Genomic DNA, 22,541 nt, shown 5'->3' with positions numbered 1-22,541 from the left:
CTGGAGGCATATTCCCCCTTCAGCCGTGCAGGCATTTTAGGAACCACTGGGAGCTGTACTGTCAGTCTGCATGCTGATCTATGACGAGTAAACGTTGCTCAAACAGTTTTTGTCACTGCTGATTTACTTGCTTTGTTTGTTTGCTTGAGGTTTTAATAATAGTATTAAAAGTCTTAGCTCCTGGTGTATTTGACTTTGTGCCATTGGTCCATTAGGATTCGGTTGAGTGTTGTGCATTATTTTTAATTTGCATTCACATTATGCTCTGTAAGAACTCACTCTGAATTCTAGCAATGGATGCTGTGAATTTGTATTAACAGCAGTGTTGATTTGTGCAATGTGTAGTAAAATTCTTCATAAAAGAATACTTACCACTTCATGTCCTCTAGCATAGGAGATCAGAGTTTCCAAATAACAACAGACTTTTCTTAGCAAATTGTTCCTGGGCTAATCGTAATGGGAAGGATTTCAGCTTGGATGGAAATCATTGACACAAGCTGCTTTTGATGCCAAAAGTTTACATGGTTTCAAAAAGCAATTAGACACAATTATGGAAGAAAAATCCATGAAAGGCAACTAAACACACAGATAGCTGTGGTTCAGAAATTCCCTGAACCGTTGATTGCTGGAAGCTGAGAAAGGATCCTAGGGACGGATCACTGCACAGTTTTTCCCTAGGAGTCGTCTTCTGGGCACTGCCTGAGGAACACGCTGTTCTAGTCTGACCCAGTATGGCCCTTCTTATGGTGTCATGTTCAGAAGTCATGCTGAGAGCACTTAGGAAGAAGACAGAATGGAGAAAAGAAAATCTCCCTTTAGGTTAACAACTTGCAAGTTTTCAGGGTTTCTGCATTAAAATCCTCTTTTGTATCTAATTAGAATTCAGATCTTTTTCCCTCATCAGCTTCCTTAGGAAGAGCACACACACTGGACTGCACTACAATCACGGGCATTTCAATGCCTGCGGTGCCCTTAATTGGTGAAGCTTTGCACAGTGGCTGGCAGCAGAGCACTGATTTTCAGTAGTTACTGGACTCAAGTTTGCTTAGGCTACAAGATGCATTTTTGGCAATGAATGTTTATCTGCCATGGGGCAGGACTGTGATTGCTAAAGAGGAGAAGCTGGTTATTCTGTTAAACTAGGGGAATCTGGTAAAGCACACACAACACATTACTCTGCTAAAAAAAGCCAAACATAGCCAGTTTACAACAGTGGAAAATAATAAATTTTGTGCTTAAGAGGCAAGTCCTACCATAGCTGTGACATCTTAAAAGATGCTCAGCATCTTGAGGACTTCTCCATGTGCCCTGATTTTTTTCACCTTGACCTCTGGAGAGTGAACAGTGTTGTACACGGAGAATCATCACTGGCACATTTGGTGGACATCTCAAAAGAGGGGTACACTTAACTCCTTTGAAACAGCTAGTATGCCAGCTAGTTTTACATAGACCTCAACAGACTGCTTGCTGGCTGAATTTAGTTATTACATTCTTATTTTAATAGAGCCTAATTTGTAAGTTACAGGCCACAAAATCCTGTCCTGAAAAATAGTGAAAAGCATTAAGGCCAGACTGACAAAGCACAGCAGCAACAGCCACACAAGCTGATTACTGGGTTTGGTTTATTTATTTATTTACTTACTTTAAGTAGGATACAGGGACATGCTGTTTTTTGTTGTTTTCTTTTGTGAAATGATCTGGACAATTCGATGTCCTAGAGTCTGGCAGACAGTATTTCAGATCTTGTTGTTTGTCATTATTTAAGCCATGTTGCCCAAAACTGTGGGTGCAAATAAATGAAAAAGTTGTGGAATGCAACAAACCAATTACTTTCTCATAGGTTGAAACACAGATGATTTGTTTCTGTGATTTTGTTGGACTTTTTTTTTTTTTTCACTAAAAGCATTCACATTGATGACTACACTAGAAATACCAAAAATCGTGGTCTTGCACTGACACTTCACTCTGGGGGCTCTCATGCTTCACCACAATGCGGGACTCCACTTCCAATTAATAACTTTAGTACCTTTTTTTTCCCATCCTAATTGTACCAGTCATCTCCCCTCCTATTTGCAATAGCTAATATCCCTATGACAGCCATTGCTTAGATGAGAAAGCAGCATTAGGAAAGCATTTAATGAGCATTAATTGCTTCTTAATATGATTTAGCTGCTGGAAATAAGGCGGCTGAGCTAGCTCCATGTGACCAGCAGCCCCACAGGCACCACCACCAGACTCTTTGAGATGCAATCCTGTCAACCTGGGGGGCAGCAGCCTTTCACAGATGATACCCATGGCTACATTTTCCTTTTCCAAATTAGCAGCTAAGTAGGTTTGTAGGAACTCAGCAACAAAGTCATCATGACACCACCTGGCTGATTACTGATCTCTTCCTTCTGTGTAAGCCAGTAATTATCAGTTCCCACTGACTTTGGAAGCTAATGGGAGTCAGAGGCTGGGGGTTGCTGCCAAGATGCAGCAGGTTCCAGCTGTCAGGAGGACGGATGGGACACAGTCTCAGTGTACACTGCTTGGTCTTTGTCTTCTCATGTATGGCATACCTGGCATGTGTGCCTTTATCATTTTGACTCTGTGTCATGTTATTTGACACCATCGCTTCTGACATGGCAACATGATGCAAGAGAAACTTTATCTTGGAATCCAGCATTCCTAATTTTGAATCCTGATTTACCATTGATTCTCATCTCACCCTTCAGTTAGGTCACTTAACCTCTCTACTAAGCTGCTCTGCCAGGAAATTAAGTCTGGTAACACCCAGAGATATTGTGACAATCAATAAGTGTTTGTAAAGTTGTTGGTAAACAACAAGCACTAAGTGCCAAGTCTCATTTAAACCAATATGGTTTATAATCTTCCCCTTTTCTTTGCAAGAACTTTAATATGACACAAAGATTAACCTTCTGATCTGGGAAAAAAAAAAAAATCTCTGCTGATATTATAGACTGGTGTTGGCAACAGACCTCTAACTTGAAATACGATGTCCTCACTGACATCACTAAATTTCCCATGGATTAGCTGACAGTGATACTTGAGGACTCATGGGAAAACTGTGTTACAGAGGAAAATAACAGTGAAGGAAAAAACCAAATAGTTTTCTGGACTGTAATTCTTGGTTGTCTTTCATTCAGAACTGAAACAGAACACCAGCAGACTTTCTAAACTGAAATATTTGTTGTTTTACATAGAATATTTAATGGATATTATGACATAGTTGATAATAACAACTAACATAAGCAGGAACCTTCAAGTTTTACAAAGGTAACAGTGGGATTGACATTTCTAGTTCATGCTAACCAGTGAACATATACTCACCCTAAGAAGCTGGACTGTTGGCCCCTACACATTAATATACAATGTCAATTGGATTTATAGGATAGGCCTGAAGCTGAAGTACATTTTTTGGCCATAGTGATGAAACACCTTCATGTTCAAGCCATTTATGACTCATGACAACCTAAAACCAGTAAACTACTCGAGGACTTCAGAAGTCTTAACACTGGCTTTGTTCCTCTATTACAACTAAGTACTTCAGAGCCAAGAAAAAGACAGAACTGTGCTCACAGGGGGACTGTGCACTGAACCAGTCTGACACCCACTACCCCCCCAGTGACAGCAGAGCACAACCGCTGCTTGCTCCCTCCCACCAGCACCCACAGCGCTGCTCACCAGTGAGCTTACAGATACCCTAAAAAAATAATTAGATATTTCCTGGCATACCCCATCACAGCTGGTGTCATTCCTCTGATGGACCGTAGGCATGCTGCTTCTCACTGCCCTATCTAACCGCTTACCAGTCACAATATCAAGTCCCTTGTTACTTCATTTATACAGCTGTAGCAGAGCTCTTGTTTTGAGGCTTTCCAGCCATTGTTTGAGGAAGAGCAGCTTCCAGGCTTAAGGGAATGCTTGGAGATACAAAAAAAGGGAAGGATAGGGAAGAATCTACAAAAATGAAGTGTCAGCTGGCTCACAACTGGAAGGCTGCTGTAAAGTATAACATTGCTGATGCCCACTCACTTAATAACAGTGGCCTAACAGCTAGTATGCCAGCTAGTCACCTTACTAGGTTTCTCATAGCAATGGCTGGCCTTATGAAAACAATACTAAGTACACAATTAGGCAAAAAGATGCTAGCTTACTATAGAATCATTCTTTACCAAAACCACTGCAAATACACTTTATTATAGGCATTGAACGTTATTTATAACTAAGAGCTATTCAAGCAGCTCCCACCTCGCTGCACCAGCCAGAGGGCATGGCAGGCTCCGGGGCTCCCCGCCAGGTGACCCCGCACACCGATGCCTCACCTCTTCCGAGTTGAAGTTCCGACAGTATTTAAACCCCTCGCACAGCGGGGGAACCGCGCTGCCACTTTTGCTACCGAGAAGCCCGCCCGAGCGGCCGCCAGCGAGGCCACCCGGGTCCTCCCCTCCCGCCGCGGCAGCTCACCGCGCCGAGCCGGCACCGCCGCCCCGGCAGCGAGCGGGAAACCGCAGCTGCTGCCGAGCCGCCCCCTGCACGGTGGCCGCCGCCCTGCGGGGACCTGCCCGGGGAGCGCCGCACTGCCCGCCTGAGGGGAGAGCTCGGCGGAGAGCCGGGCCTGCCTCTGCTCGGCCCCTCAGCGCGAGCACCGGCCGCGGTGGCAGGGGAACTGATGGCGGCGGCGCAGGGCTGCGGCCGCCGAAACGAGCGAGGGGCGGAGCAGAGAGACCCTGTAGCTGCCATGGCCACCTCCCCCTCCTCGCCGCCTCCCTTAAATACTATGGGGCGGCCGTAGCTGCTGTGGGTGCCGCTGCCGAGCGCACCATGCGAGCTGTCATCGCCTTGGCCGCGGCGCTGGGCAGCCTGCTGCTTGGTGGCTGCCTCCTGCGCCTGGGCGGCCAGCAGCCCCTCCGCGCCAGGTAGGGCGGCCGAGGGGTCCCCCGCTGCGATGGGGCTGCGGGGCGGGAGAGCCTGGAGCCGGCGGGGGAAGCCGGAGTGGGACGCGGCGAGCCCCCCGCCGCCGGGAGCGGTGCGCGGCGGAGCCCGGCGCGGCTGGGCTGGGCTCGGCTCGGGTGTTGGCGGCGTGTGAACGACTCGTAGGGAGGAAAGCGGCGCCGCTCCCGCCCGATGATGTTTAATCACCGGTTTTGACAACTTTGTTTTCCCGTCTCCTTTGCCAGGGGCTGGGAGGAGGACGCGGGAGGAGCTGCTGTCACGCCGAAAGTGGTGCGAGCCCTCAGGTCCCCTCTGCCGTCCCTGCCTCAGACCGAGAACAGGTACGGGCTGCCCGCCGCCGGGCACCGGCGCCGCGGGTCCGGCTGGAGGGGTCTACAGAAGCAGAAATGTGCCTTCACTCCAATTCATGCTTCCTTTGCTTTGGCAGCTCAATCAGAGAAAGCGTTGAAGACCTATTAGACCAAGGAAATGAAAATTCACTTGAACTGAAATAAATTATTTGCTCGTAGGCCCTCTTAATGACAGCTGTCACTCTGCCCTTGGTTTTGAGCCTGATAACATGTTGCGTGTAGCAGTTTTGTTAGCATACGATGCAAAAAGTGTTTGCTGAATGGCATGTTCCAGGTATCTTTTATTCTTCTTTCCAGGAAAGTGAAGCATGAGCTGGGTAACATTATTACCATTTTTGTAATGTGTATTTAGTTAAAAATACAGATTTCTCCTTTGAAATCAATAGGATGAAGGCCAGAAATATGAAGCATTTTTATGTTACGTAGCATCTTACTTTATAGGAGTCCTTTCACTTGATCCCCTGTCTTGGTCCTTTAGATCAGTGTAGATATTTGCATTATAGCCTGTTATTTTATACTGTGAAGTTTAATATGAAAATAGTTTGAAAAATTAGCTGTGAAACCAGTCATGTCTTAATATGCAGGCTTCAATATTAATGACTATTTTCATACTCTTGAGTCTTCATACACTGTAGAAAAACAGTGCAGAAAAGGGTAGTGTAATCCACACTAGAGATTACTATGTAAGAAGTCATTCACAAATATTTTTTCTATTGTCTTTTACTTTATATGGCCTAATTAGCATTGTTGTTCCAATTGTTATTATATGTTAATATATATTATCATCAGAAACACATGATAAAAATTATAAAGAACTGGGGAAGTGAATGATCACAATGCATTTAACCTTACTGAGGCCACCATTTCACCCAATCTAGCTGAATTTGAGGTTGAAACAGCATGTGCTTTCTGTAAGTGAATGCAAGTGACATTAGTCAGAGTAATCATTGAAGTGTATCCACACATTTGATTTCTTAACATGTTTCTGATGAGAGATCATGTGTGCTCCTTGGCTCGAAATTTTGAACTTTTACAAGTTGTAAGTTTACAACATCTTTCAGAATTAGAGTAAAACAGGAAAAGGAACAGGAACATTTGCAGAATTTTAACTGCTGTTATGTGCCTCTAGCCTGCTTTTCTTTCCTGTGCTCATTTTTTCCCCTTATGCTTTTTTCCCCTTCTTTTCCACTCCTTAGAATTTATTGGTTTTGCAGTATGTGCTCTGTTCTGCTTTGAGTTTTGTAGCTGTCACTCTGTTCTCCTCTCCACTCTGTTTTGTGTTATGTCTGTGGTTCCCTCCGCCCCATCTTCTCATACTCCTTTTCCCTTTCTGAGCTGCAGTCTCCTTTCACCCAGCTCTGTGTGCTAAGCCATGGAGTCAAATTGAGTAGATATGCGAACAGAGAGCATTTCAGAGAACAGAGTCCAGCTGCTTCCCAACTGCTATTAGTACAGTCACAAACAGAGCAAAGAAAGTGGAAGCAGCACGTACCAAAGAGGGCTGAAAATGTTTGGCATGTATGGGTCAGTTCTTAATCTCTATAATAGGGTGTGTGAGCATGAGATTTTAAATACATGTTTTTCCTTACCACACTTGGAGGATTTTGGCACCAATTTGGAGCCAGTTTTTATCAATTTGAAATTGTATTTTTTGGTAACTGAGTGACCACAAAAGCGTGACAAGTGAATTATTCATTTAAAAAAAGTTTCATTTTGCTCTAGCTCCTATAGCTGTAGTGTCTTTGGAGGGATGTCTTGCTGGCTGAATCCAGGAGAGGATGTTCTTTCTCACCTGAGTGACTATGCTCAGTAAGCTGTCCTGCCAGGAGCTTGTGGTGCATGTTTGGGTTATGAGGAAGGAGAAAGAGCTGCTGGACTGACCAGGAACTGTTACTTAATCCAGGGAGCAGCTGGACTGGGCATAGAGCCACGCTGGAGGGGTTTGATCCAGGCAGCAGCTGGACTGGGCCTGGCTGAGGGCCATGCCAGAGAGATTTGATCCAGAGAGCATCTGGACTCATTCAGGAGATTCAAACCAGTCCCTCAGTGATGGAGATGGATGGTCCAGTCAAGAGGAATTAGATTCCAGTTTGCAGTGGGGTTTTGCTGCCATATCCATGAGTAGAGCAAAAGTACAGAACAGTCCCTCATTGGAATAGGTTGTGTAGGGCTTACTGAATTTTCTATCACATGAGGCTATGTTGATGCATAAAACTAGGAAAACTCTATTGGTGCAGACTTCCTGAAGTATGGTTTTCCTAAAGTACCCTGGCAGTTTGAATAGCGTTGTTGTGTTGCTGACAGCAAAGTCCTTTCCTGCGTAAGAGTGAGAGGATGTGCATGGATGTTGGGTTAGACTGTGATCTCTTCCTCAGTGTGATGCATCTTTCTGGTAAGTGCTAGCAAAGTTCCTTTTTCCTGGTTTTTCTGTAGCAGAGACTCAGGCACGGATTCCAGAAATTCTTCTAAAATAAATAATTTATTCACAAGGTACAGCATAGAGCAGCTCAAGCTAGGTGCCTCCTGGAGGGGGACCCTCAGCGAAAAAAACCTTGGCAATTACACCCCCACACTCCAAGCCCTCACCCACTGTGCGTCACTCTGAGCCAACTGCAAAATGAGAGTCTAGGGTCTCCCTGTTCTTCATTGGATCTCTTAATTTTTGTGGGGCAGGCCATCAGTCGAAGTCCTGACCTTCTGTTGCTATTTTGTGCCTGCAGCTGGAGAGAAATAAGTTCTTGGCAATAACCAAAACATTATTCTGTGTCTCATCTTCTGTTAGATACCATTTTGTTCCTTCACTTATCTCCAGGGGTGCAGCTCCCCTTATCTTCTAGCTCGAAGACTCTGAGGCCTTTTTTACTTAACAAAGGAGAAAGTGCAAAGGTTCACAGCTTGCAGAAGTTATGCTAAGCAAACTTATTTATGCTAAGCGAATTCTATATAAGCAGTTTCTAACCAAGTTCTATAAGAAGCAGTGTAATCAATAATTTAATAAGCTAAGGCAGTCTATTCCCTAACACAAGCTAAGATTTTTCTCACCAACTTTGGAGGGAGGATCTGGCAAAGGAAAAAACTGGGCATTATCCTTCTTTGAACTCCAAGTATATGTAATCAAGACAATCTTCAGAATAGCAAGCTAATCTTATCGTGATTTCCTTTGCTTTTGGAGACATATTTGTAACCAGACATCTCCTGAAGAATCTCTAAGACCCTGTTATTTGGTTGCCTTGCAATACTGAAAGCTAATCTGTTGTTTTACTTTGAGTAATTCTTCTAAAAGGATGAAACCGAAAAATGAAAGTATGAAAAAGAGAGGATGGGTTCAGACTGCCATAGATATTTAGGGAGCTGTTCTTCACAGTGGTGTTTAATTAGACGGTGACTAGGCACCTAAAGTTCTCTGAAGATCTGCATCTTAGTAAATAACCTTGAAGATGTGGTTTGTCTCTTACAGGACATTTCTTACCACTTTTTCTTGTTAGATAAATTGACTGCCTTTACAGTGTGACTTCCAGTTTTTGTCTTGGGTTTATTTTGCAGCCTGCTATGCCTCTTACTACAGTTTCTTACTAAAACCAAGGTCATTGTTAGTACGATTTCTCTAGTAGTCCCCAGATTTATTCATGGAACCAGTATCATTTACACTGCAATACTAAGATTCGCTGGTAAATCCTAGTGCCTGTGCCTTATACCATCCTCTCAATTTTAAGCTGTGCCTGCAAATACCATTTAAACTTGCTTAAGCCAACAGTACAACCGAAACAAGTAATCTTGCACTTGTCTCACCTTTAGACACTTGGTGCTCCCTCCCCACGTCTGTGCTGGTATATTTGTGTAGTCACAGCATTAATAGCAAAATAGAGGGCTCAGTACTGCTAGTGCTTGTCGGGGAAGGTGACAATAATAAGAGGAGCTAGGTGGTCTTCTCTTTGTTATGAGGCCAAGGGTGTGCTATGTTAAGCTTGGGCAGAAATTCTAGCTCCTTTTGTACTGCCCAGGAATATGCAGAAGATAAATAATGCCAGCTCCTACAAGGGAAATGAAAATAGTCTTCTCAAGCACTATTTATGTATTCTTTATATACAAGTAATAACAAGGCAGCAGTACCCTGCACAACTGACCGCCACTACTCTGTTATTCTGTTTGTGTCATCAATTTTACAGCATTCACTTACTATTTCCCTTGCTTACTCTCTGTCTTTGCAGGTCCGAGGCAAGCACAGTGTAGAGGCTGTTGGGGTAATTGAACAGTGGGAGGAAGTGATTGAGGAGCTATGAGTAAACAAGTTAGTATTATTACAGTGTTCATAGTGTTGGTTTCTCCATTTCCTCTCTCAGCAGCAGGTCTTTATGCAGGCCTAGGGAATAAACAACTATACTTAATTAACTGTGCTACAGAGACCTGTACATTCTGTCTCTTGTCAAAATATTGCATTCTGGCAGGCAGAAGGGGAAGAAGAGACAGGCTATTACCTCGATTATGAACAGTAGCTTGGTATATTGCACAAATAATTTGCTACAGTTTAGATCAGTCGGCACTGGTGGCCACTTCACTAATTTTACTGCTCTCTTAGTATTTTTTTCCTTCATTCCCAAGAGATGCATGCAGACATATTTTAGGAGCGCATTTCTAACACATGCCTCATGTATTAGTTCTGTCTAAATGAATAGATGTTCAGCTGAAAGCCACTGCCAGGACACATTTATGTTCTGACAGTGGTGAAAGGTTTCCCAGCCTCTTTCTGTTTACTTGGTCCAAATGAAACTGCTCTGTCATTCTGTCTGTCGTGTACTATTGTAACATCATTTTAGTATAAGCACCTTATTCTTTTCACTTTACCCACTGTGAGACTCCGAATGTTGTTTGTCATGTTATGTGTCATGTGGTTTATGGATTTTATAAATAAAAAGTACCTGATGTTATGTACAAGTGGTGAATGCACCAGAAGGTCTTCCAAATAATTTCAAAATGCGGCTTGTCTTAAAGACCTGATTTAGCATGCCTTAGATAAGGAAAACCTCCATGGGAACTTGAACAAGACTAGTAGGATCAGTCTCTTTCATAGTTACTGTGATTAATGTTACAAGACAAATTCTTACTCCTATGGCTTGATAAAGCCATTTTATAGTCCATTTCACCAAGCATTTAAATTGTGTATTGCCTTACTAATCAAGGTGTTGTGAACCTTAAAAATGTCACTATATTTTTATTGTCTGATGCATTGACAATAGTGTCAAAGATGAAAACAATTAAGAGCACCCTTCCTAGGGAAGTATGGATGATGTTTTTTAATACTATTCAACTAATAGACTATGAGATTCAAATATAAATTAGTCTTTTCAAGGAAGAGATTAAGACAGAAGGCATTCACAATCTGGATAGTGGTGTTCAGTGCCAGTTTGGTAGAAGGATGGAAATGTGCAGTTTTGCATGCAGAAGTTTTCGTTTTTAGCAGGAGATGCTCAGCTGGAGGAGGGTTCAGAGGTCCATTGCTGCTTCAAGCAGACAAGAGCAGGAAGCCATAGAGAAAGTGCAACAACTAGTTCTGCTGGGCACATGAGTAAAGCTAATGAGCGGGATTTTTCCTTGCACTCAGTTTGGACTTCTGCTGAAATTTGGGGTGAAATTCTTGTTGCTTTCAGTCCAGTTGCAGACGGCCCAGTTCTGAGCTCTTCTGAAAATCTCACCCCACATTCTTTAAATTGTTCCCAGCTGATTTTGTGGGAATTCTGGAGAATTAGACTTCTGGTCCTGAGCACATCTTTGCTATGGTATTCCTGTATTTCCTTTTTCCATCTGTGGAGATTTTTTGTTTGTTTTTTTCCCTACCTTTATCTTTTTCTTAATCTATCTTATGTCCACCCATTTTCCTACTCTGCTAACTGTTTGGGGTTGAGTTTGCTTTTTGTTTTAAAGAGCCTCCCTTTTCTTTCCCTCCCTGTACAACTGCTCCCCACAAACTCTGTGTTAACTGAGGTACATGTCCATCTGGTGATTGCCTGCACTAGGGCTCTCTGTAGTCTCAGGACTGAATGTTCCAGGGGCAGCAATAGGGTCGTGGACTTTTCATATAGTTTCCCTGTTTCTTACTCTAAAGGTGGGTGCAATCCTCGTTTTAAAGAATTTTACAATTCAAGGAACTGCTGTCTTCCTGAGATATAGATATATATAGATATAGAATAACAACGTGCTGATAAAATGTGGCACATGGTCTTAATCTAACTGTGGATTTATTAAAGTACAGATGGTGTACTTTCTTAGTTCTTAGGAAGGATGTGGTCCTCAAGCTGTTTGTATATGATTTAAAAAAAAAGGAAACTTTTTCAGATTTTGGCCAGTGAGGTTGGCTTTGAGTACATCTAAACTCTAAGGGAAATGCAGCAGAAATTTCCATTTCATCAGTTTTATGAGTTCAAACCAACAAAATATAACGTGGTTTCCACTTCAAGTTCTCATCTAGTTTAAGAGTTTGAAAAATTAGTTGAATGTAGCCTGATATCTGTGTTGTTAAGCATATTATCTCATTTCATTGCAGAAGTTTTAGTGCAGTTCTAAGTATTGAAGAACGACTGTCATCCACTAGGTCAGGTAAATTCATTTAGTGATAAATGTTGCCTACTGTAGTTGTCCTAAGTGATCAGAAATCTAATCTGAGTCTGTCTGCACAACTCTGCAATGAATAATGCAGCAGAAGTCTGGACTGGCCCTTGTACACCCCTCTTTATCTGAATGCAAAAAAATCTTTCACTTGTGAAGCAGGGGCCACTCAGACAGTGAAACAGAAATGTAGAAATTTAACTTTTACTAGGAAAAGTCATTGCTTTGCATATCTTGCAAATAAATTGTTTTATTTTTTATCTTTTTGCACCATATAAAGTCCATTGAGTAAATTTTGTGTGGAAATAGCCACAGAGGATGCATTTTGGTGATCTATCTTGTGCCTACCTTATATGGATAAAGAATTTGGATTAAAATTAATATCTGTTTTTCCTCACAGTTGTGCCTTTTTCACCAATCTTTACATGTGCCATGGAAAGGGAAGGAAAGACTCATTCCTTTACAACCATCCCCCTGATGGTTGTAAAAGTGATTGTCAGGATTTAATGACAAAACAGAACAGGGATTTATTTTGCTTATTCTTTTTTATCTTTGTAATGATTCTGTGCACAGGGTTGGAACACTTGTGGGAGAATGTTGGTTTTCTGACGGAGCCTGTGAATGCACCGCGCAGCGAGCTGCTCCGGCCTGGCCTGCCTGGCTCGGCGTGGCAGGGAAGGGCTCCTCTGGCCAGTGGTGCCTCACAGGGCTGGGGCCACTTCTGAAACCAGCATCCAGTAGCCTCATTTTGAGTTGTATTGAAAGACATATTTACACCAATAACATGCACCTGGCTTATGATAGCAATAGTTTGTTTTGTTTGTTTGTTTGTTTGTTTTTAAGGCTGTGTTTATACTGCTAAGCTTTGCTTGTAGCCATTTCTCATACTTTAAGCTGCAGAAGAATCATTTGAGCTTACTGAATTAAAGAAGCAAGAAAGAGGAAACAGTGCTAACTAACTGTGTTTGAGAACTGGTATTGTGTTCTTTTGTGAAAGGCCCCACCTGGTTCTTTGGTGTAGACAGAACCATTCAGGCTGCAATAAACCTGTGTGTGTAAATGGTGTATGCAGAATATTTGCTGGCACTTACTGTGAAAGACCTGCTGAGTTGTGTGCTTGATCCTCTGAACTGCATGCTCTGAGAGCCTTCAGCCCTCGTGTTTCTATGTCACTCCTTGAATTAGATAAGGAGCTGTATGCAAAATCAGTCAAGGAGCTCCCAGCAGGTAGTGCCAGGTGTTACTACTTATTAAAGACCCTGCAGAACTCAAAAGATAGAGGTTTGTATGGTGTGTTGTCTTACTAGTGCCCTCAATAAGGGGTACGCAGACTGCAGACTGCCTATGGGGCACTGAGTGTATACTGGGAAGAAGTTCCTGATGGAAAGAACGGGGGAGAGCTGATGTCTCTCCTCTGCAGCCCACGTGCTGGATGAACTGCTCCTGTGGAGTGACTGAATCACTAGAAATTCATGGGCAATGGAAAGAGAAGGCGCTCTGTCCCTATTACTCCCCTGTCTTAGCTGGGAGCATACCATCAGTTCAGCAGCAAAATGAACAAGCATTTATTCTGCTCTTTCTTCTCCAGTCAGTTTTCTTATGTGAATTGTTTAAGATTTTAGTTGTTTAAGAAGAGAAGTCTTAGGGAGCAACCTTATTAATACCTTTAGGGAGGGTGCAAAAAGGACAGAGCCAGGCTCTTCTCAGTGGTGCCCAGTGACAGGACCAGAGGCCAAGGGCACACACAGAAACACAAGAGGTTCTCTCTGAACATCAGGAAATGCTTTTTCACAGTGGGGGTGTCTGAGCACTGGCACAGCTTGTCCAGGGAGGTTGTGGAGTCTCCAACCATGGGGATACTCAAAAGCAGTCTGGACATGGTCCTGGGCAACTGGCTCTAGGTGGTCCTGCTCAAGCCGTAGGTTGGACCAGATGACCTCCAGAGGTGCCTTCCAACCTCAACCCTTTTGTGGTTCTGTGGCTTGAAATGGCATTTTTGCCAAGTAAGAGCTACAAAATCAGCTTGCCAGAAATCCTGTTGATAAGTGGTCTCTGTGTTTTAACAGGTGAAGGTCCGTGTTAGTAGAAAGGATGATGGTTCAGAAGCAGAGTGCGTTGTGTGCGAAACAGGAAGACCCTTTCCCATGCACGAGTGCCACTTTACACAGATGGCTCAGCCGTTCTGTGTTTCTGAGAGCAGTGCAGGTTATGTTCACTGCTGCAGCTCGCACCCGTGAGGGAATGATCCAGCATCTGTCTTCTGTTTCTAGTTCTGGTTGGGACGAACATGCAGTGTCCAAGTGTTCCATTAAGTGGTGAATCAGTGGAAAGAATCCAAATGGAGTGGGGTGTGGGGAGGGGAAGATGGTCAGAAGCAAGGGAAATAAAAATGCTGGAGGGAAGAAACTTCATGGTAAATGGCAATACACACAGCAGAAGAGTGGTGAAGGAAGATGGTGATTGTGTGAGACTGAACCTCAATACAGGGTGAACTGAGGTGAATGGAGTAAGACCTTGGTATCTCGGTCATTTACTAATTTACAGCTCAATCTTCTACCAGGACTGCAGTGCAAGAGGACCACACAAGGAGTTTGGTGAAAATAAGACAACAGGAATTAAAGATCACTGTCTGGCACTTGCTTTGGTTCCTTCTGCAAATATTTATTTTCACTGTGTAAATATAGAATAAACAAGGGAGAAAGTATTAATCTCCAGTCAATAAGTAAAGGTCCAAGTAAAAAGATCCCCTTCACCTCTGTGTTTCTTACGCATATTATATTGTCTCTGAATATTGCATTTCATCAACAACTTCAGGAAATCACATCTGCTAAATATTTTACTGGTGAATATTTTAAATATCTCCAAAACATAATGTTCAAGAGGTGCCCGATTTAATTTCTTCGTCTTTTTTTTTTTTAAATTATATTTTCTGATTACAGTGTGAAGCAGAAAGCATAATTCAGACTACAAAATAGAGTTACTTTAAAGAATCAAATATTTTATAGTCACTAGCAGCAAACTCCCCTTTTATACAACAGCTTCACAATAGAAGTCAATAAGATTTCTTTGGTAATGTTTTCAGCTAAATCAACAGTTATTAATCTTATTGTCATAGCAAAGTAAATGTGACAGCATTGTCAGAATATGTTCTTTCTTTTAAAGTTTGTTGCTTTTTCTCTTGCCTGCCCATCCCCCCCCCCCCTTTAACAGAACAACTGTTAATAAAAATGGAATTTACCAGCTTGAACAGGCTTCAAAATGTAAGGCAATTCAGGACAACATTTTGTCATCATCTATCAAGAAGAAAAGGTAGGTGTTTGCTGTGCATTCTGCTTTGTTTGTTTTAAATAGAAGGGTAGAAGATTGTCCTCTTTTTACATAATTCTTGATTATATTAATTTGGAGCTATACAACAGGAAACTGAACTTGTTCAATGATTGCCTACATTTTTTATTTCACATGAATTAGATCTATTCAAAGTTAGATTTTTTTTTTTCCACAGTGTAAGTCAACAAGATTTCTCCTTGACAGTTAGCAACATTTTATTCCAGGATATTCGCAAAAACATTGAAGAGAATCTGTGAGGTATAATTTAATTCTTGAGTGTCTTTTTCCTGGTTAGTGAACACTCCTGCTATGAGAAGCCTCAGTTAATGGATTCTTTTTAGCATATTCACTGGACTAAGTACAGAAATGTACTAGTATAAAAACTTAGTAATTGATTACACTCATTATGATAACTATTCCACAGGAAACTAATAATTCAATTTTAGATACATTGAAAAAACACCCCAAATTAATATTGAGTTTCAGCTTGCTGTTCTGCCTTTTCCTGACATGGAAAAAAAATATCCTTGATATCAGCCCTGCTCTAATTCCTTGCTATTTTCTAATGTGAAAGTGGGAGAAACAGCCCATTGCTGTTGACATATAACATTCTGCCTATATGGATGCACAAATAAATAAATCACTGTAAATAAGAAAGGCTTCCCATTAGGACTGAGTTCCAGCTTAAAATTAATTATGTGCCACAGTGTCTTTAAAAACTGGAAGCTTTTTTTTCTCCTCCCTCCATTTGTGAAGAGAAATACAATGAGAAACAAAAGCCCTTCTAACAATTACACGCCTTTCCCTGTTCAAAGGACTGGAGAAGTCAAATTCTTCCTTAATACAGAAACGATATTAAATCATGATTTTAAAACTTCTCCCATCTTTTCTGCCCACTGCTGACTTTCTGATTGTGTTTTGAGATATTTCACCCAAGTCACCGTATTCCCAGCATTCTGTCTTTACTCTTTGATTCTTTTGTTTTTCTCCTCTATAACTTCTTCTCCCACCAATATTCCATCTTATCAGCAACACTATTATTGAAGTTTTTATTCTTTTGAAAGGTAATAGACCACTACGTCACTGATGCACTGCTAGTGAGAGCTAAAAGAGAAACTGATAAACAGAGGTCAAAGAATGCAGTTGGCTGAAAAACTGAGTGATTAGCCCCAAGAGAAGGACAACCAGTCACTGCATTGCCTCCAAAATCCAGTTATAGCAATATAAATGCTGTTATTTATCCTGTTAGTTAAAAGGTTGTGTAGGCTGCAGCGATGCAGACGTGCTCTTCATATCTAGAATGTTTTGGAGCTGAGGCAGTAGGAGAAACTTTATGAAGTGCGAGACCTTTATTCTGTGGCTAAAAGCTGCAGCATTTAACGAGGCAGAAGATGAATTGGGCAGATAGGAAGAGAAACCGAAGCTTGGAACAAAGAAGCAAGGGATTGCTTTGTGTCATGAATATTGCTACTCCTTGCCTATCACCAAGAGGAGCTGCAGGGATCTTTTGTTGTTTTTTCAAGGAGTGACCCACAGGCACAATATATAAATGCTTTATGTTGCCATTCTAGACTTTCAGGGACATTCTGGATGCTCTTACCTCCTAAGTTGGCTGAAAGGAAAAAAAAATACTAAAGCTAGTCAAATGATTTGATAGTAAAAACTGCTATGTAAGTGGGAAGTTATTATTATAGCAGGTATGTGCTGGTGGTGATAAAGAGCCTGAAATACTGAGTTTTGCTGGCAGTTTTCCATTTTTATTCTAGAGCAGGCCCTGTGCACACTCTCCTGAGGGCTTTAAAAATTGATAGTTGTTTTGGTAGAATTAAAATGTCCAAAGGCAAAAGGGATCCACCTTTTCTCTTGCATTTCCTGCTGTTGTTTTTCTTTGTGTTTGTTTCTTTCTTAAACATAAGCTGCCAAGTAGAAATATCTCATTTTTCCACTCCTGCTGCTCAATTTTCGTTCTAATTCAAATAGCTTTTTTCAAGTGGGTATTTAGGCTTAGCAAGTAACTAGTGGGGCTGCATCTGTCTCTCTGTTCTGACATTTTACATATCGTCTCCCTAATATCTCAACACTTCTGCCCTTGCTGTTGTCCTTTAGATATCTGCCAAAAATCAGAAGATACTTATACTTTGTCAGTGCTTTGACTGTGAATAATAATTCCACCTTAGCCACTGCAGTTAATGTAGAAGGTCACTGCGTACCTGTGAAGTACTATAGGCAAAAAAAACCCTTCCAGGTGTTATTTGTCAGCCAGGCTCATACAGTGTGAGTGAGTTTCCTACAACAGCAAGTTATTATAATGGTTGTGGTGCAGGTGGCAGACAAAAACAGGACGAAACATGTTTCATTCACTATTCCCAGCACTGTAATTATCGTCTTGCCCACCTAATTTTGTAATTCAATTTACCCAAGTTGTTTTATCCTAATAATAAAACCCTTTTTGCTGTAAGCTCCTGGGTGTCAGTGGAAATACATGTATTGTCTCTGCTCTTTAAAACGAAACAGTGGAGGACTATTGGGGTTACATCAGAGCCATGAAATGATATTCTGATGGCCTTCTGGACTGATTCCATTGGAGGAGTGAGTCCCCTAGGCTCCTTTAAAGCAGGAAATGCTAAAAGAGGCTTTCTGAGAGGAAAACAAAGCTTTCTGGGCTGTAAATGCAGCTGCAGCAAATCCCAGAGCCTCACTTTGAATCTTTAAAAAAATTAGTCTGTGGGAATATTGTCTGTATTCAAGCAGAGTTCGTTTCACAGGAGCCTTATGTCAGTGTGAGCAGCCGTGGCAGCCGCCTTGCAGAGCTGCCGTGGTTGGGAGCTCCTGTCCCGCAGGACGTGCTGCTGGGACACAGCTGCCGCTGGCCATGCTGTGCCAGTGCTGCCAAAGATGGGTTCTGGCGGTCTGCAGGCTATTTGTGAGTCACAAGAGGAGCAGAACTGGATGGTAGGGTGAGCAGAGGTGGTGTTCTGCCTTGTAAAGACCTGTAAGTGTGGCTTTTCTGAGTGAGCTGCTGAGCTGGGACACCTCTGAGCAAGAGTGAGTCCAGCCGGTAGGCAGCAGTGGAAAGGCAGTGACGGTTTTGTATTGCAAGTGGTGTTTTTAACCCAGTGCAGCTTATGTTACATGTATAAGAAGGTCCTTACATTTTCTGGCAGTGAGTGCCTGTGATTCTCCTGGGGCCTCAGAACTAGCAGTACAGATGATGCTTTGTTTTTTCTCCTTACCAAACATTTCCCTGTGACTTGCTAATAACTTGTCAGTCCATGCAATTTCCTTCTGAGCTGATGGTAATTTTTCCTTTCATTTCTGACTGATCTTCATCTTATCAATGTCTTTAGGCTAAAATTTGGGTTTTTTTCTGTATTTCTTTTTCTCCTGGATAATGATAGCTTAAGTAACTCTTCATGCTTGGTTATCCTATTAATTTTTGGAATTTTTCCGTAAGTCCCAGCATCTAAGAGTTATTTACTGTTTAGCCTTAAGGAAAAGAACTAGATGAGTGATTCAACATCAGCACAGACTATTTTGGTCCTGTGCTTCTGTCCCATCCTCCCCCCACACGCACTCCCTGTCCTGCCCTGTGCTGGTGCTGACACTTGTCTGACCCATGGGGAGCCAATTTAGGTAGCAGCTTCAGCAGGAGAGCAGCTCCTTTTTCTCTGGCAGCGGTTCCAACGCTGCTAATACAACATACCAGCAGGCAGCTGCCAAAATAGGAAGGCCTTGTTCTGTCCCATCACTCCTTGCTTATACTGGCTGTGAAGTTCGATGGAATCTTTCCTGATCTGGTTTAACACACTAAAGAAGAAGAAAATGTACGTGCATTTTTTTTTTCCCTTCTGGGTTATATTTTTGCCATGGTAGTCTATTAAAGTGGCCTATGAAGGCATTGGACAGGTGCAAAAGTTAGAGAAAAAACAACCAAACAAGAAAACAAACAAACAAAGCCACAGAGGTGTTGTCAAATATGTGCCAGGAAGTGGCACAAGGAAGAGAACAGATTTGGACTTGGACTGGAAGGAGGAAGAATGGACTGCACCAGGTCAGATCGACCACAGTGAAACTCGTTTTGCTCCTCTGCCACTTCTGCCCAGTCATTCCTGCTCTCTTGAGTTGTGCAAGGGCTCAGTAAATCAGTTTAGTCACAATCATCTTGTTCATTTAAGAGTTTAAGTCTGGAGAGTGAAAATCATACATGTTGTCATAGATGCAGACTTGAGCCAAAGATCAGTTCAAATGCAGTATTCCTCTTAAAAGTTTCGTTTATTTTTCCATGCAGAAATGGGACATGATTTTACTCAGGTAAATAAACAAGTTAATTTTAGCACTTGCAATACTTTTATGAAGCAAACAAAAAAAGATATCTGTTTTGTTTCATTTTTTAATGTTTACCAGAAAGCTGTGGTACCAAGAGCATGTTGAATACAGAGAGAGAAGGGAGCTTTTGGGTTGTTGACCTCTGGTGCTGCAAGCCACCACAGCCTTTTTTATATTTGTTTTTATCAATTCTTATGCTCCATTGAAAAACAAGTGAGATTTCTTGCCCTCTCAACTCTTGCAAAACTGTTCAAAATACACACTTCCAAGTTAATCTTAAATAAACTCACCATCCTCTGGGTTTGGGCCAACACAAAGACATTTTTGCTAAAATGATACAAGGTAGACCTTTTCTGAAGACTTAAGTTCCATAGAATTTGTAACCATGGCATCCCTATAATCTCTTCTTCCCGTTCCCTCAATCCTTGTAAGTCAGAGTTATTGTTTCTAAAAAACCTATAGTAGGATCCAAGCACAAATGGGAGAAGTATTAACATTGAACCTCTAAGAGAAGAAATGTCTCAATTCTTTTGACTTATGTGTTCTGAAGTATTCCATGTAGGGACAAATTTAATTCTCTTAGAAAGGGTTTAAAAGCAGCAGAAAGCTCTTGGGTTACATGTACCAATGTAGCCAAAGTGCTAGTTTATGTAAAACAACAGATTGTTTTATTTAAGATAATTTGAAGGAAAACTTACATCTGTAAGTATTGGTCTGTGGTCTTAGATGATTCAATTGAGTTTGGGGAGTCTATAAGGTAAATTAAAGAAAAGGCATAAGAAGTGTAATGCTTCATGTTGGCTTGAAAGAGCCACATTTGAAAACATTTTTGAAGTTTAAAACACGAAGTAAAAGTAAGAGGCTTTTTGGTATTACTTTAGACTTGAACACTTAGGATGATTTCTAATAACTTCAAGGTATTTATGGTCAAATATTTCAGTTTGCAACCAGTGTACTTTTGAAAGTTTCTGAGAAGTTCATTAGGACAACACTGTTAACAGTTGTATAATAGGTCATGCTAATTAAATGAGGATTGTCCTATTAGAAATTAGAAAAATAAAATAGGTCATGGAGTTCTAAAAGCAATCTATTATATATGCACCATTCACATTATTATTATTAATACATGCATCATTTGAATGTTTTAGAGTCTGTTTCTAAATATACATATATATTCTAATGTTTGATGTTCTTGCTTTTTTTAGATATTCAGAAGATTATTATCTTCACATAGTCACAAAACTGCAGAACTGCACCTGGATAAGGAGACCAGAGGAATCTACAAAATTCAGGTAATTTTCATTGTCTCATTTAGAAAAACTGTTGAGCCTAGATTTGTCTAACAAGCCATCAATTTAAATCTTCCCTTTTGAAAATATAATTTTATTTTGCTTTTAGACTGTATTTGTAGCTATACGTTTCTATTAATCTTTTGATGACGGGGCTCTTCTTTATTTGAATTGAACTGTGCAAACTGAGTAGGATAAAAGAACTATATAAATGAAGTAATTTCACTGATCTCCACTATAATGAATAGTTAAACAGCTTAAAAAGAATGGATTAAAATATTCCTGACACAAAGCCTACTGTATTAAAAAATAATATAAGTAATGTGATTTTTGTCCATCTGAATTGGCATCTGGTAAAAGAGTGTGTAGTGAAGCAGAGTACTTCTGACCCCATGACTATTGCTTCTATTACAGAAGTGCCCAAGGCACTCATTAGGTTTGATGATGTGTGTTGTGGCCCCTGAGCACGTCAGGACGTGGTGACATCTGTCCTTGTTCGGGACGGTGCAGAAGTACACGCTCGGTAGGGACAGTGATCCCTGAAAAGCTTCTGCTCTCATTTGGAAATGCATCATGCTGGTGTTAGAGAACAGCTTTGCTGTGCCAACTCTTTTGTCCAGGGGCAAATACTCTTTTGAATTACATTATTTCATGGATCAAAATGAAAGATTCTGTCATGATCATTAAAAATAAATAAACTGACCTACCTTCCAGTTCTTTGGAAGGTTGAAAACCTAATATCCACGTGCTTGGCATGATATTCTTGGAAAGAGTATTAATAGTTTGGGGCAGGGATAAAGGTTTTTTTGCAACATGAATTGCTATGTTTGCTGTGTATCATAACTGACCAATGGCGATTCCCAAAGCTGAGTTAGGAGAACACATGGAGTTAAGGTTTAAGAAGCTTTGGGTTAACTCAGGGAGGCTTTAGCTGTGCACGGTTATCAGAGCATGATAAGGAACTGTAGAAGCAGCCCATTCTGTATCACAACAGGCAGGTGTCTTGTACAGAGTTGACAAGAAGCAAAACTGCTCTAATCTGCTCTTTACCTTGCTACATTTAGGCTTTCCAGTCTTTTTTTTTAACTTCTCTTCTGTCCAAGGGGAGAAGGGACCAGCCACCACTTACCAGCAATTTGTCAGTTCTGCTGTGCTAGTGTCAGAGTAACCACTCCTTGTTCCAGCTTCACTTCTTCATCTATTGCTTGTGCAGTCCCCCATCTACTGGGCAACTTCTTCTGCATCTTCTGGGCCTATGGGAATCAAACATGACACCCTCTATCTAAACAGTCATATGAGACTGTTGGACTTTTAAGTACAAGACGCTTTACTGTTCCTCTTATTGACTTTGCTTTCCAGCAAGGAGTGTGGGTCGTAAGCAGTCAAGATGGGTCATACAGCCAATTATTAGACTGGAAATATTCAAAAGTGGAAACTGGGGGGTGCACCAAGCCACTTATGAAATGCGGACTGTATGTACATTGAGATGAGCTTGCTAGGTTAAACTTAGCTCAAATTCCAAGTGAAAAAAATATTTTGAAACCCATGGTTCAGCACAGGCTGGACAAACTCTTGTTACTTAATTGACATTCTATGGGTGTGCTGTTATGGTTTAATTGCTTTTTAACATCCAAACTAGCTCGAGTATTAGCTAGTTCATACATACACATGCCATGCTGCAGTTCTGGTG

At 41.5% G+C, this 22,541-nt stretch overlaps 1 protein-coding gene across 4 annotated transcripts in view; it reads left to right on the top strand.

The window, feature by feature from the left end:
* The first annotated feature begins 4,749 nt into the window (after positions 1–4,749).
* ST8SIA6 (ST8 alpha-N-acetyl-neuraminide alpha-2,8-sialyltransferase 6) overlaps positions 4,750–22,541 on the top strand; it is a 47,380-nt gene continuing 29,588 nt past the window's right edge. For 3 of the 4 annotated variants that reach the window (XM_071805190.1, XM_071805191.1, XM_065830329.2), the window contains exons 1-4: positions 4,779–4,922; positions 5,184–5,279; positions 15,120–15,218; positions 20,768–20,854. In XM_071805190.1, the coding sequence (XP_071661291.1) occupies positions 4,828–4,922; positions 5,184–5,279; positions 15,120–15,218; positions 20,768–20,854 (377 nt within the window). In that variant the 5' untranslated portion in view covers positions 4,779–4,827. Of the gene's footprint in view, positions 4,923–5,183; positions 5,280–15,119; positions 15,219–20,767; positions 20,855–22,541 lie in introns of all 4 variants that reach the window. The other variant, XM_065830327.2, reaches the window with a different exon arrangement.

Source organism: Patagioenas fasciata, chromosome 2 (assembly GCF_037038585.1).
Source record: "Patagioenas fasciata isolate bPatFas1 chromosome 2, bPatFas1.hap1, whole genome shotgun sequence".
NCBI lineage: Eukaryota > Metazoa > Chordata > Aves > Columbiformes > Columbidae > Patagioenas > Patagioenas fasciata.
This window is presented reverse-complemented; position numbering and strand designations above follow the sequence as displayed.